The sequence below is a fragment of the Tamandua tetradactyla genome, chromosome 7 (assembly GCF_023851605.1).
Source record: "Tamandua tetradactyla isolate mTamTet1 chromosome 7, mTamTet1.pri, whole genome shotgun sequence".
NCBI classification, from domain to species: domain Eukaryota; kingdom Metazoa; phylum Chordata; class Mammalia; order Pilosa; family Myrmecophagidae; genus Tamandua; species Tamandua tetradactyla.
In genome coordinates, this window is record NC_135333.1 from 124,124,192 (window position 1) to 124,136,698 (window position 12,507).

At 42.1% G+C, this 12,507-nt stretch overlaps 1 protein-coding gene across 7 annotated transcripts in view; it reads right to left on the reverse strand.

Moving 5' to 3' along the window:
• Positions 1–5,937: 5,937 nt before the first annotated feature.
• RDH16 (retinol dehydrogenase 16) overlaps positions 5,938–12,507 on the reverse strand; it is a 30,069-nt gene continuing 23,499 nt past the window's right edge. For all 7 annotated transcript variants that reach the window (XM_077111094.1, XM_077111095.1, XM_077111098.1 and 4 more), the window contains 3 exons: positions 10,643–10,901; positions 8,461–8,624; positions 5,938–7,899 (listed from right to left, as the gene is read on the reverse strand). In XM_077111094.1, the coding sequence (XP_076967209.1) occupies positions 7,682–7,899; positions 8,461–8,624; positions 10,643–10,901 (641 nt within the window). In that variant the 3' untranslated portion in view covers positions 5,938–7,681. The remainder of the gene's footprint in view (positions 7,900–8,460; positions 8,625–10,642; positions 10,902–12,507) is intronic.

Genomic DNA, 12,507 nt, shown 5'->3' on the forward strand with positions numbered 1-12,507 from the left:
ACAAGTGCTGGAGAGGATGTGGAGAAAGAGGCACACTTAGCCACTGTTGGTGGGAATGTCAAATGGATCAACCACTATGGAAGGCAGTTTGGCAGTTCCTTAGGAAGCTAAGTATAGAACTGTCATATGACCCAGCAATACCATTCTGAGGACATGAGGGCAAGGACACAAACAGACACTTCCCCACCTATATTTATAGCAGCATTATTTACAATTGCCAAGAGATGGAAACAGCCCAAATGTCCATTAATGGATGAGTGGCTAAACAAGCTGTGATAAATACATAAGATGGAATATTACACAACTGCAAGACAGAATAAAGTCATGAAGCATGTAACAATGTGGATGGACTTTGAGGACATTATGCTGAGTGAGATTAGCCAGAAACAAAAGGACAAATACTAATGGTTTCACTGATAAGAATTAACATTAATGAATGAACTTGGAGAAATTCAGTTAAAAACAGAGGTCATCAGGAGATAGAAATAGGGTAGAGATTGGGTAACTGGAGCTGAAAGGGTACATATTGGGCAACAGGACTGATTGTAAAAATTCAGAAATGGATTGCACAACAATCCAACATGACAAGCAAACTCACTGCCCTCCCCCTCTACATAGGACATGACTCCCAGAGGGTGTAAACCTCCCTGGAAATGTGGGAAAGAAATCCTGGAATGAGCTGAGACTCAGCATCAAGGGACTGATTGTGAAAACCTTGTGTCTGATGCTCCTTGTATCTATGGTATGGCAGATGAGTAAAAAATATGGATAAATAATGGGGGGAACAAATGCTAAAATAAATTGAGTAGATTGAAATACTAGTGATCAATGAAAGGGGGTGGTAAAGGGTATAGGAAAAAATGTAGGGGGAACAAAGGTTAAATTATATTGGGCAGATGGAAATACTAGTAGTCAATGAGAGGGAGGGGAAAGGGGTATGATATGTGTTTTTTTTTTCTTTTTATTTCTTTTTCTGGAGTGATGCAAATGTTCTAAGAAAAGATCATGGTGATGAATATACAACTATGTGATGATGTTGTGAGCCATTGATTGTGCACCAGGTGTGGTACATTCAGATGTTAAGAATGTTCATGTTTGTATGTTGTTTTGTTTTGTCAATAAAAACATTTTTAAAAAAAGAATGGAAGAGGATCCATATCTCACAGCCAATACAAAAATTAACTCAAAATGATCAAAGACCTAAACATTAGAGCTAAGACCATAAAACTGTTAGAAGAAAATGTAGGGAATTATCTTGTAACAGAAGGTGGTTTCCTAGGCCTTACACCCAAAACATCAACATTGAAAAAAGAAACAGATAAATGGGATCTCCTCAAAATTACACACTTTTGTGCAGCAAAGAACTTTGTCAAGAAAGTAAAAAGACATCCTATGCAATGAGAGACAATATTTGGAAAGCACATTTCAGTTAAGGGTTTAGTACCCAGAATATATAAAGAGGTTCTTCAACTCAACAACAAAAAGACAAACAACCCAATTTTAAAATGGACAAAAGACATGAGCAGACCCTTTTCACAAGAGGAAATAGAAGTGGTTAAAAGATACATGAAAAGATGCTCAACTTCATCAGCTATTAGGGAAATGCAAATCAAAACCACAGTGAGATATTATCTAACACCCACTAGAATGGCCATTATCAAAAACACAGAAAATGACAAATGCTGGGGAGGATGTGGAGAAAGAGGCACACTTAGCCACTGTTGGTGGGAATGTAAAATGGTACAACTGCTCTGGAAGGCAGTTTGATGGTTATTTAGGAAGCTAGATATAGAATTGCCATAGGATCCAGCAATCCCATTACTAGATATATGTCCAGAGGAACTGAAGGCAAGGATACAAATGGACATTTGTACACTAATGTTTATAGCAGCATTATTTATGATTGCCAAGAGATTTGGAAACAGCCCAAATGTTCATAGTGAATGAATGGCTTAACAATCTATGGTTGTCTTCAAGGTTCATCCATGTTGTTACTTGCTTCATGACTTTATTCTGTTTTACTGCTGCATAGTATTCCATCGTATGTATATACCGCAGGTGGATTTGCATTAAGTTGATATAAGTAGAATAAAAGTTTTACAAATGTACTTTTCAACTACTTTATAGCTTTTCAAGTAAATTCATCTTTGGGTTCTCAAATCTTTCTAAAGGAAATTGCACATTTTTGGAAGTGTTTTCCTTGTTTTTACTAAATTTAAATAGAAAGTTTATTTGAACAACAAAAATACTGCTGATACAATTACTATTTTTGATAGTTAGGTTCTAGTGTCAAGTTGGCCAAATGATTATGCCTAGTTGTCTGTCAGGTAAGCACTGGCCTGACCATTGCTGCAAGGATATTTCATACCTTAGCTGGTTAATTACATCATCAATTAGTTGATTGGATCTGTGGCAGATTACATCTGGAATCAACTAAGGTGTGCCTCCCATAAAGAGATAATCCAATCATTTTATGTCTCATGTTTACAGATGTCTCCTGTTGGTTCTGTTTCTTTAGAGAACCCTGACTAACAGACTACTGTTTCCAAACATGTCCTATTCCTTTCTCATGTGCACATATACAACACACACAAACACACACACACACACCACACACAAATCTGCTATTAGATAGGGAAGACTATCTAAATAAAGTAATGTTCCATTTAAATTTTTTGGTTCATGCATTTTTTATTTTTCTGAAAATATCTTAATCTCCTCCTCATTTTTGAAGGACAGTTTTGCTAGGTATAGAATTCTTGGTTGGCTGTTTTTCTCTTTCAGAATCTTACATATATCATCCCACTGCCTTCTTACTTATATGTGGTGGATTGCTTTTCTCTTGCTGCTTTTAAAATTCTCTCTTGGTCTTTGACATTTGACATTTTACTGATTAGTAAGTGCCTTAGAGTAGGTCTATTTGGATCTATTCTGTGTGGGGTATGCATCACTTCTTAGATCTGTAATTTTATGTCATTCATAAGAGATGGAAAATTTTCCATGATTATTTCCTCCACTAGTCTTTCTGCTCCTTTTCCCTTCTCTTCTCCTTCTGGGACATCCATAATACATATGCATGTGCTTCATGTTGTCATTCAGTTCCCTGAGACTCTGCTCATATTTTTCTATTCTTTTCCCTATATTTTCTCTTGTGTGTCAGATTTCAGATTATCTGTCCTCTACTCACTAATTCTTTCTTCTGCCTCTTCAAATCTATTGCTGTAAGTCACTGTGCCAGTTTGAAAGAATTTATGTACCCTAGAAATACCATGTTTTAATCTTAATTAATCTTGTGGGAGCAACTGTTTCTTCTAATCCCTATTCAGTACTATAGTTTGGAAACTTGATTAGGTTATCTCCATGGAGATGTGATAAACCCAATTGTATTAACTTTTGGAAAGAGGGAGAAGTGACTCCACCCATTCCAGGTACGTCTCAATTACTTTAGTGGAATCCTTTAAACAAAGAAGCATTTTGGAGAAAGCTTGACAATGATGAGAGCAGCAGAGACACACAAACCTCAGAGTCCACCAGCCAGAGACCCTTGGAGATTAATAAGGAATACATCTCTGGGGGAGCTTCATGAAACAAAAAGCCTGGAGAGACAGCTAGCAGACTACCTATCTGGAGAGAGAAACCTTGAACATTATCAGCCTTCTAGAACCAAGGTATCTTTCCCTGGATGCCTTAGATTGGACATTTCTCTAGCCTTGCTTTACTTTGGACATTTTTGCAGTCTTAGAACTGTAAACTAGCAACTTATTAAATTCTCCTTTTTGAAAGCCATCCCATTTCTGGTATATTACATTCTGGCAGCTAGCAAACTAGAACAGTCACCATTGGTCTTTTATTTATTTGTTTGTTTGTTTAGCATGGGTAGGCTCCAGGAAGCCATTTTTTTCTCTTCTATTGTGCCTTTCATTCCTATAAGTTCTGTGATTTGTTTTTCAAAGTTTAGCATTCTTTATGTTTGCCCAATGTCTTCATGTCCTCCCTCAACTTGTTGATTTGATTTTTTTAATGAGATTTTGCATGTCAGTTTCAACATCCTGAATTAGTTGTTTCAACTCCTGTATCTCATTTGAGGTGTTGGTTTGTTCCTTTGACTGGGCCATATCTACAATTTTCCTAGTATTATTTTTGCAGACATCTAGGTATTTGATTTCCTTAATTAGTTTATTCTGGAGTTTTTTTCACTCCTTTTTTACCTAGGGTTTTCTTGTTGGATAGCTTTACTCTATCTGTTCTTTGACATTCAGTTCAACTAATTCTAGATGTCTAGCATAGGTTCTGTTTAACTGATCAGAGTTTTTCAGTTCTTGTTTTTCTTTTTCTTGCCCTGTTTATGAGGAGCCTTTTTTTTTTTTTTTTTTTTTTTTTTGAGGAGCATCTCCTCAGATATGATTGACCCCAGTCAGATTTTTCCAGATCAGACGGGCCTACATCTCAGGAAGAGAGAGTAGCCAGTATCAAGTTTCCCTGATGGTGGGACCCAGCAGGTTGTCAAACTTTCCTCTGAAGCTCTAGACTCTCTGCTTTTCCTATCCTGCCCAGCATGTGGTACTTGTCTGCCTGCACCTTCCCCCCAGCATAAAGTGATGTGGTGCCTTTAATTTCAGCAATCTCTCCTTGTCCATGGTATGGTTGGGAAAGAGGCTGACATAGTTGATGGGTTTGGATTGCTTCTGTTTTCTAATCCCTGGGGACTGAATTCCCTGAAGGAGGGCCTTCACTTGAGCTCAGCCCTGACCCCTTTTCTTGGGGAAGATACACCCTTGAAGGACTTGTCCCCATCCACCTGACTATTTACTTTGTCTTTCAAACATGCTTTAATTCTGCCCTTGCCTGGGCCAGTGCTGGAGCCTGAGAGTGCTTGCAGTTCTATCTAATGAGTTGTTAGGAAGTTAAAAATAAATAAATACATACATATATACATAAATGCCTTTTCAAAACCAGACTCCTGCTCCCCAGGCTTGCCAATTAAGAGCTGGAGTTGGTATGTGGCTCTATGTGTCCCCAGGCTTTATGTGCCCCCTTTTCTTGGGGTCCAGCCCTTTTCCAGTGTTCTGTGTTGTCCAGCTCAGCCTCTTATTTTTTTCTGTCTGTTCCACGCCCCCTCTGCCACAGTGAACACTCCTGGTTCTTTTAGTGCTTACTCCAGGTTTATCTGTGCTCTGGGCCTGTTTTCAGTAGTCAGAATTCATTAATTAATTCCACAATTGGAGCTTGGTTAAACTAAGACCTTGCTATGAGTAAATTCTTTCCTTTCCCCTCAGGGAACCAGCCTGCCATGCCCATGGGTGAGGAATGCTGGCCTCCACAGCTTAAGAGAGTTTTGTGTGGGATCTCAGCAGTTCCACCCATTCTAGACTGGGGGATGATGTGTGTCCAGTCACTGAAGTCCACCCCCCACCACCAGCTGTTGTTCTGTACAGTTCCTCACTATTTACTAGCTACTCTAGGAAATGAACTAAATTCCACACCTCACTATGCTGTCATCTTGCCTTACCTAAACCCCAACATTCATGGTTCCTGGCATTTTCTACCTTAAGGAAGCCACAACATACTTGGCCCATCATGATCTTTGGATAGCATTAAATGTATGTTGTTGTTGTTTTTTAAGAGTTTCTCACTAGGTTATATCTTGCCTTGGATTTTGAATCTTTCTTATATTTTTCAGGTGTAGAATATTAGCTTCCTTTTTCATCCTTCTCTCTTCCATTATGTTACCTGCCACTCTTACTTTGGTGGTCATGTACTTGCATAAAGAACACATTACCTTTCTGCCTCCACCCACAGTCTACCACCACGCTTCCTTTGCTTGCATCCTATAAAATATTTCCTAGTTTTATTTACTGCAGCAAATCCCTCCTAGCTTATGAAAGAGTGTCTATCTTGCTATTTTAGTTTTCAATTGCTAGCAACAAATTGTCACAATTTTAGTGGCTTAAAACAACACAAATTTATTATCTTATAGTTCTGTAGGTCACAAATTCTGACATGGATCTTGCAAGGCTAAATATCAGGGTGTTGGTAGAATATTTCCTCAGTACCTTGCAGTAAAACTGAATTAGGAGAGATGTATTTTTTTTTTATCTTTTTCCTTTTAGAGTAAAAATTCCAGAGAAAATTATTTCTGTGCGTTCTATTGTGCCTAGTACATTATGTCCAATAAATATCAATGATGGGATGCAGTGAGTCTTCATTATAAGGGTGAGACAATGAAATAACAAATACTGTTTAATTGCTTATATTGTTATAATTTTAGGTTAAATTGGCACTTTGGACAATTGACCCCAATATTACATTCAAATAAAAGTGAAATAGAGGTCTTCTGGCATTTCTTTGGAGGAGAAAAATCTCCTATACATTTGGAATAGCATAATACATCGTCACAGACAGCTCTTTGTTTTACCTTGCCTATTGATTGCTTCTGACCACAAACCAGGAAGGTTTGATAATCATTCCATAGTTAAGGACAATTAAGCTAGACCGAAGACATTAATTGAAGATGAACCAATTCAAATAATAAGATCTGATACCGAAAAAAATCTGAAACTCAAAAATAAACAGTGATTCCAAAGTATAGAGCCAATGACAGGAAGAACCATATGCTGTAAGCAATGGGATAAGTCAAGAGATGAGACATTCTGGGGACAGGGAGGGGAAGCAGGAGCCCAAAGAGTTCTGATCTGAACCTTGGTGAACCTGAGGCCCAGCCAGATGGTGAGGACAAAAGTTCCCTGAACAGCTGGAGGCAGGACCAGGGCAGAGTCCCAGGCTCTGAGAGTGGATGAGATGTGAGAGGAGCAGATGACTGCAGCAAGTACCTTGGAAAACAATGTCAAAAGACAGGTTGGGAAATAGGTAAAGGAACTGACAGAGAGATAAAAAGTCATTCAGAAAAGGAAACAACCTGAGTCAGAGATGTGTGGTAGTGAGGTGCTGTGCCCAGATTAAATAGTGTGCAGGAGAGAGTGATGCTAGAGCCTTGGGGGAATTCCTTGAAACAAAATTTCAGCACCATCCTCAGGAAACAGTGAAAACTGGGATCCAGCTTGCAAGATCAGGATTTCAGTACCCAGCACCTCCTTGACTAGAGGATCAGACACTGAATCAAAGCCCCAAACTCTGCAGGGTGAAAACCACATGTTTGTGTATATACACAGTATTGTCAGCAAAGCTAGGCAGCCCCACAGAGGTCTGATGGGCCATGTGTGATCACCCTAGTCATCCTAACCCATGGAGGGGCATCTTCAGGCCATTACCATCCTATGAGGGAGGGTATAGAAAGGCCACAGCCAACACCCCTTCTCCCCTGCTAAGGAGAGAACAGGAAGCAGAGCAGTTTGGGGCTAGGCCTCCTCCAAGCTGCTCATGCCCCCCATAAAAGTGCAGATTCCTCAGGGTGGTAAGAGGGCAAAGACAGCTACAGCCATCATTGACTGCACACGGCACTGGGCAACAGCATGTGCGACTGGGTCCCCATTTCTCCCTTACGAAATTTGAATTTCTAATATCTTAATGATGTCCTAAGAGAAGCCTGAAGCATTAAGTTCAAGGGAGTGAGCCAAGAGCCCTGTTCAGTTGAGAAATTCCTCCCTCTACCCTACTTCCTCCCTTAACCTATTTCCCCTCATACAACTCCAGCTCTACCCCACCGTGCACCCCAGTCCCAGCTTCAAATGGCCTTTCTGAGCTGTGTGGACTTCCAGTAGATCATAGCATCCACCAGGAAGGTGGGCATGTAGCTCATGGGGATGTAGAGAAGCTTGGCGTCCCAGCCAGCTGAATACCGGGTGCGGGGGTGGCAGGCGGTCAATGCATGCTCCATGCAGTCCGTCACCAAAAGCAGATCCGCTGAGCACATTTTCTCCATGTCTTCAGTACCACGGATGTCTATCAAGAATGAAAAGGATCCATATATTCCTCCATCTCTCACTCCTCCTGCCCTAGGATGCCCTTAGTGAGAAGAGTGACTAAGAATTCATGTGGCCCCAAAGCCACGACCCCAACTTAAACCAGCCAGGTTCCCTGCAGATCTCCCACCTTTGCAGAAACAATCTCCACACACCATACCACCTCTGGCTTTCTGACTGACAATGTCTGGACTACATACCATGAAAGTCTCTCTCTGTACACTATAGATGTAAACAGATAAAAATCACCTGTATCTGACACCAGCTTGTTATGAATCCATAGGTGTCTTCCCTCACTGGCCCCAATTTTCTACTCCATATAATGAGGGATTCAGATAAATCGTCCTAACTCTAACAAGGATGCACCCTTTCTTGAAGTCACCAGTTGACTACATGGGGCCCTGGAATGAAGTGAACTTCTTCATTTGTGGAGGATGCAGAGCCTGAAACACGGACTTTGAGGCCGTGAGAGGAGCTAATGATGGACCTAGACCAACCAACAATGGTTTGCTTCTCTCCCCACTGTCCACAGTTCACTCACAGGATGCCAGGTACTTCTTGCCATAGAACTCCTTGACTTCCGTGTTGGCCTGGTCCCACAACTTCTGGATGGTCCTGGAAAGAATCTCTTTGTTGGTGACGTTGGTCTTGAAGTAACCGGGTTCAATCATGACCACCTTCACCCCAAAGTGGGAGAGCTCCCGCCTGTAAGAAACAGGCAGAGAGGGCAAAGACTTCAGAGGCTTTGGGAGGCACACAATTGAAAACCTAGGTGCACAATGACTTTATTGAAAGAACAGGGAGCTGCAAAGTGCAGTAGTTCATGGACAAAATTTAAAATGATGCCATTATATCTATATAGGGCTTGAACATATTTTGAAATAATTCTACATACATGAGTCCATTAGCTCTAAATCCTACCTAGCCTGCAAGCTACAGCCTATATGTTAACTGCCCTATTTCCCCTCATATCCCATCATTCCCAAACCTTGCTGATTTTCCTCCTTCAGAGTCCACAATTCCCTCTCTCTCCTCCTGCCATAGTAACCTCCTTGGTCATCTCTCAGCTGAGCCTTTTATTCTTGTCCTCTAAGGAGAATCTCTCTGTGTTTGGACTTACTTCCTCCACATTCGGCAGACAGCCGGGGCTCTAGATGCTGATTGAACCAAGCAACTCCCCTGATTAAAGCCTTTCATTGAGGTTCCATGGTCAATAGTGTGAAGTTCCAGCAAGTTTCCTGGACTCAAAGCCCTCCATAAGGCCACCCATGCCCACTTCCCACCTTCCCTCCAACCTAGACCCAGTCGTGTTCTCTTGTCCCTGCAGTGTCCCGAAGCACAGGTTACATGCTAATATCCACTCTGGACATTTGCTGATGGTATTCCTGCAACGAGGAAGCCCTTCCAACCCTTTCTCAGGCTGCCAGGCTGTACTGGTTTGAAGGGATTTAGGTACCCTAGAAAAGCTATGTTTTAGTCCTAATTAATCTTGTGGGGGCAACGGTTTCTTCTAATCCCTATTCAGTACTATAGGTTAGAAGCTTGGTTGGGTTATCTCCACAGAGATGTGACTCAATCAATTGCATCTTAAAGTATTAAACTTGATTAGATGAAGGTGTGTCTCCACCCATTCTATGTGGGTCTTGATTGGCTTACTGGGATCCTATAAAAGAAGAGACAGTTTTGGAGAGAATCCCTTTTGAGAATGATGAGAGAACAACAGACTCCACCAGCCAGTGACCTTTGGAGATTCTGAGAGAGCAGAGAAGGACAACAGAATGATGAGAGCCATGAACCAGAGTCCATCAGGCAGCAACCTTTGGAGATGAAGAAGAATTCCCCTAGGGAAGCTTCATGAAGCAAGAGGCCTGGAGAGAAAGCTAGCAGATTCCAGCATGCTCGCTATTCCAGCATGCCGAAAGAGAAACTTGAATGTCATTGGCCTTCTTGAATCAAGGTATCTTTCCCTTGATAGGTCCAATTAGATTGGACATTTCTATAGACTTGTCTTAATTTGGACAATTTCACAGCCTTAGAACTGTACGCCAGCAATTTATTAAATTCCCCTTTTTAAAAGCCATTCCATTTCTGGTATATTGCATTCTTGCAGCTAGCAAACTAGAACATAGATTGACCCTTGTTCCTCAGTCCTCAGCTCAGACCCCATCTCCAAGACCCTCCCCCTAAATCCAGGGTTACCATGACTATGGGTACAAACACTACCCGAGGTGGCAATGACATCTCTGCCTCTAGTCCTGCTCTGAGCTGGAAAAGGATTTAGGTCAGGGCCCCAATCTTGTTGTCCTAGGATGCAATTATTGGCACTCATGGAAGAATCTTATAAGTGCCTGATGAATGGAGTCAATGCTCTAGCCCCACTAAGGGCTTCCAAAAACAGAATATCACAGTGCCTGTGAGCAGGGGCTCCGGATTCAAATTACCTAGATTCCAATTCTGCCTCAGAGACTCTCCAAATGCATGCCCTCACCCAAGCCAAGCATTTGATAATTAAACTCTGTTGGCCTGGGGTCCCACCCTCCACCCAGAACCTAGAATGGTGAGAATCAATGATTGACTGGTAAATCCAGGGAGGAGGCTGGAGCACAGGCCAGGGAGAATGGACTGCGAAGGAGGAGCCTCCGGGGCTGGGAGTAAATAAACTCCCTTACCAAGACTCCCCAGTAGACAGAAGCAGGAGAACCAGGAAGGAGCCAGTCCAATACCTGAGGGAGTCTGAGAAGGCCTCCACGCCATACTTGGAGATACAGTAGCCCCCACCAAAAAAGGACAGCCGGCCCATGATGCTGGAGACATTGACCACGCGGCCCCTTGCCTTCCTCACTAGCGACAGCAGGCTCAGTGTCACCTCGATCAATCCCAACAGGTTCACGTCAAGCACTTTCACGAAGTCCTGTTTGGTCATCCATTCATTGGGTCCCACAGGCATGGAGATGCCAGCATTATTCACCAGGCCCCAGAGTCCTGGAGATAAGGAAAAGATCAAACAGAGATGATGTCCAGAGTGGAGCCAGTTATGGTTCCACTGGAGTAAAAACATCATGGTAGAGGTTGGGCTGCAGTTGCTCAGCAGGCAGAGTTCTTTCCTGCCATGCCAGAGACACGAGTTCGATTCCCAGTACCTGCCCACGCAAAAAAAAAAACATGGTAGAGATTGGGTGTGAGGAGCAGGGTTCATTAAAGGAAGACATGGTTCAGGAGGGCAGGGAGCGAGGATGCAGAGCCTGTGATTTCTTAGAGGATAGAAACTCTGCTTTCTTCCTCCCTTTATTCTACATAGCACACCCAGCGCCTGTTAGACAGCAGGTAACCATCCCCTACTTGATGAGTACAGGAATTGATGTTGAGGAAATATAGGCATACCGATAATAATATTTTATTATATACACAAATAATGTCTTAGAATTAAATATACTTATCTCAATTTTCAGATTTTATAGATATCTTATATATTGGGTATTCAACAATGATCTATTAAGGGAAAAAGAGACAGAGAAAATGAGGAAAGGAGAGGAAGAGAGTAACAGAAAAGGTGAAAAGACCAAACAAGAGAGAGAAAGAGAGACAGGATAATATCTCGCTCAGTTGGGAAAGACACACTTGATATCCCAGGTTTGGGGCAACTGGAAGAACAGGCCGCCATCTGACCTCAGGAGACTGGCACTGAAACCACATGAATAACCCAGGGCAGCGCCGTCACAGGAAGGAAAGGCCACCCTACACCCTGGGCATCCAAAGCTCACCCTGAGGAGCATGCCCGGGGCAGGATTAGGGAGGACATGAGGCAGTCACACACCAAACTCCAAAGTGCAGAGTCCACCCTCTGTGCTCAGAAAATGTCACCCTCTGCTCCCACTCTCCCAGAAGCCACTCCTACTCTTACCCTAGACCACCATCTTTCTGGAAAGCTCCGTGAAAGACTTGCAGAGAAAAAAAAGCAAACTCCAAAGAATTAATGTAGAGTTTTACCAACTAACAGACCTCAGGGCAGCAGGAGTGGGGCTGATGTTGAGGCAGGGCAGGGGTGGCAGTTGTTGACCCTGAGAGTTTTGTCAGGGAGAATAAAGCCCAGGGAGGAGAGTCCCTCCTCAATTCTAGAGAGACATCCCCAGCCCTTAAAGAAATGCCAACTGTTTGACCCAGATATTTCATTTCTAAGAATTAAATCAATATACATATTTATGAAGGTAGAGAACTAGGTTAAAAGAGGTTCACCAAGACATTATTTATGACAATAGAGTGTTGAAAACAATTTCAGTATCATGTTATAAAGTATTGTTTAAATAAATACTGCTGTATTTAAAATAGATATTATAAAACATTAAATATTATCTATGAAGAAAGGGGCAACCACTAATTTGACTCTCCTGAAGCAAGCCCCTAATGCTCAGGGTCCTCATCTGAATATTGGGATGATCTTAACTCTCTCGACAGATGACTATGGGTTGCCTCAGACCTCACAGAGCTGAGAAACTAGCAGCAGCCCTGGCACTGCCACCAACCACCTACACAAACCTCCAGGGCAGTGCTTAGTCTCCAGAAAGTCTGCCCTGAGCTCTAACCTTAGCAC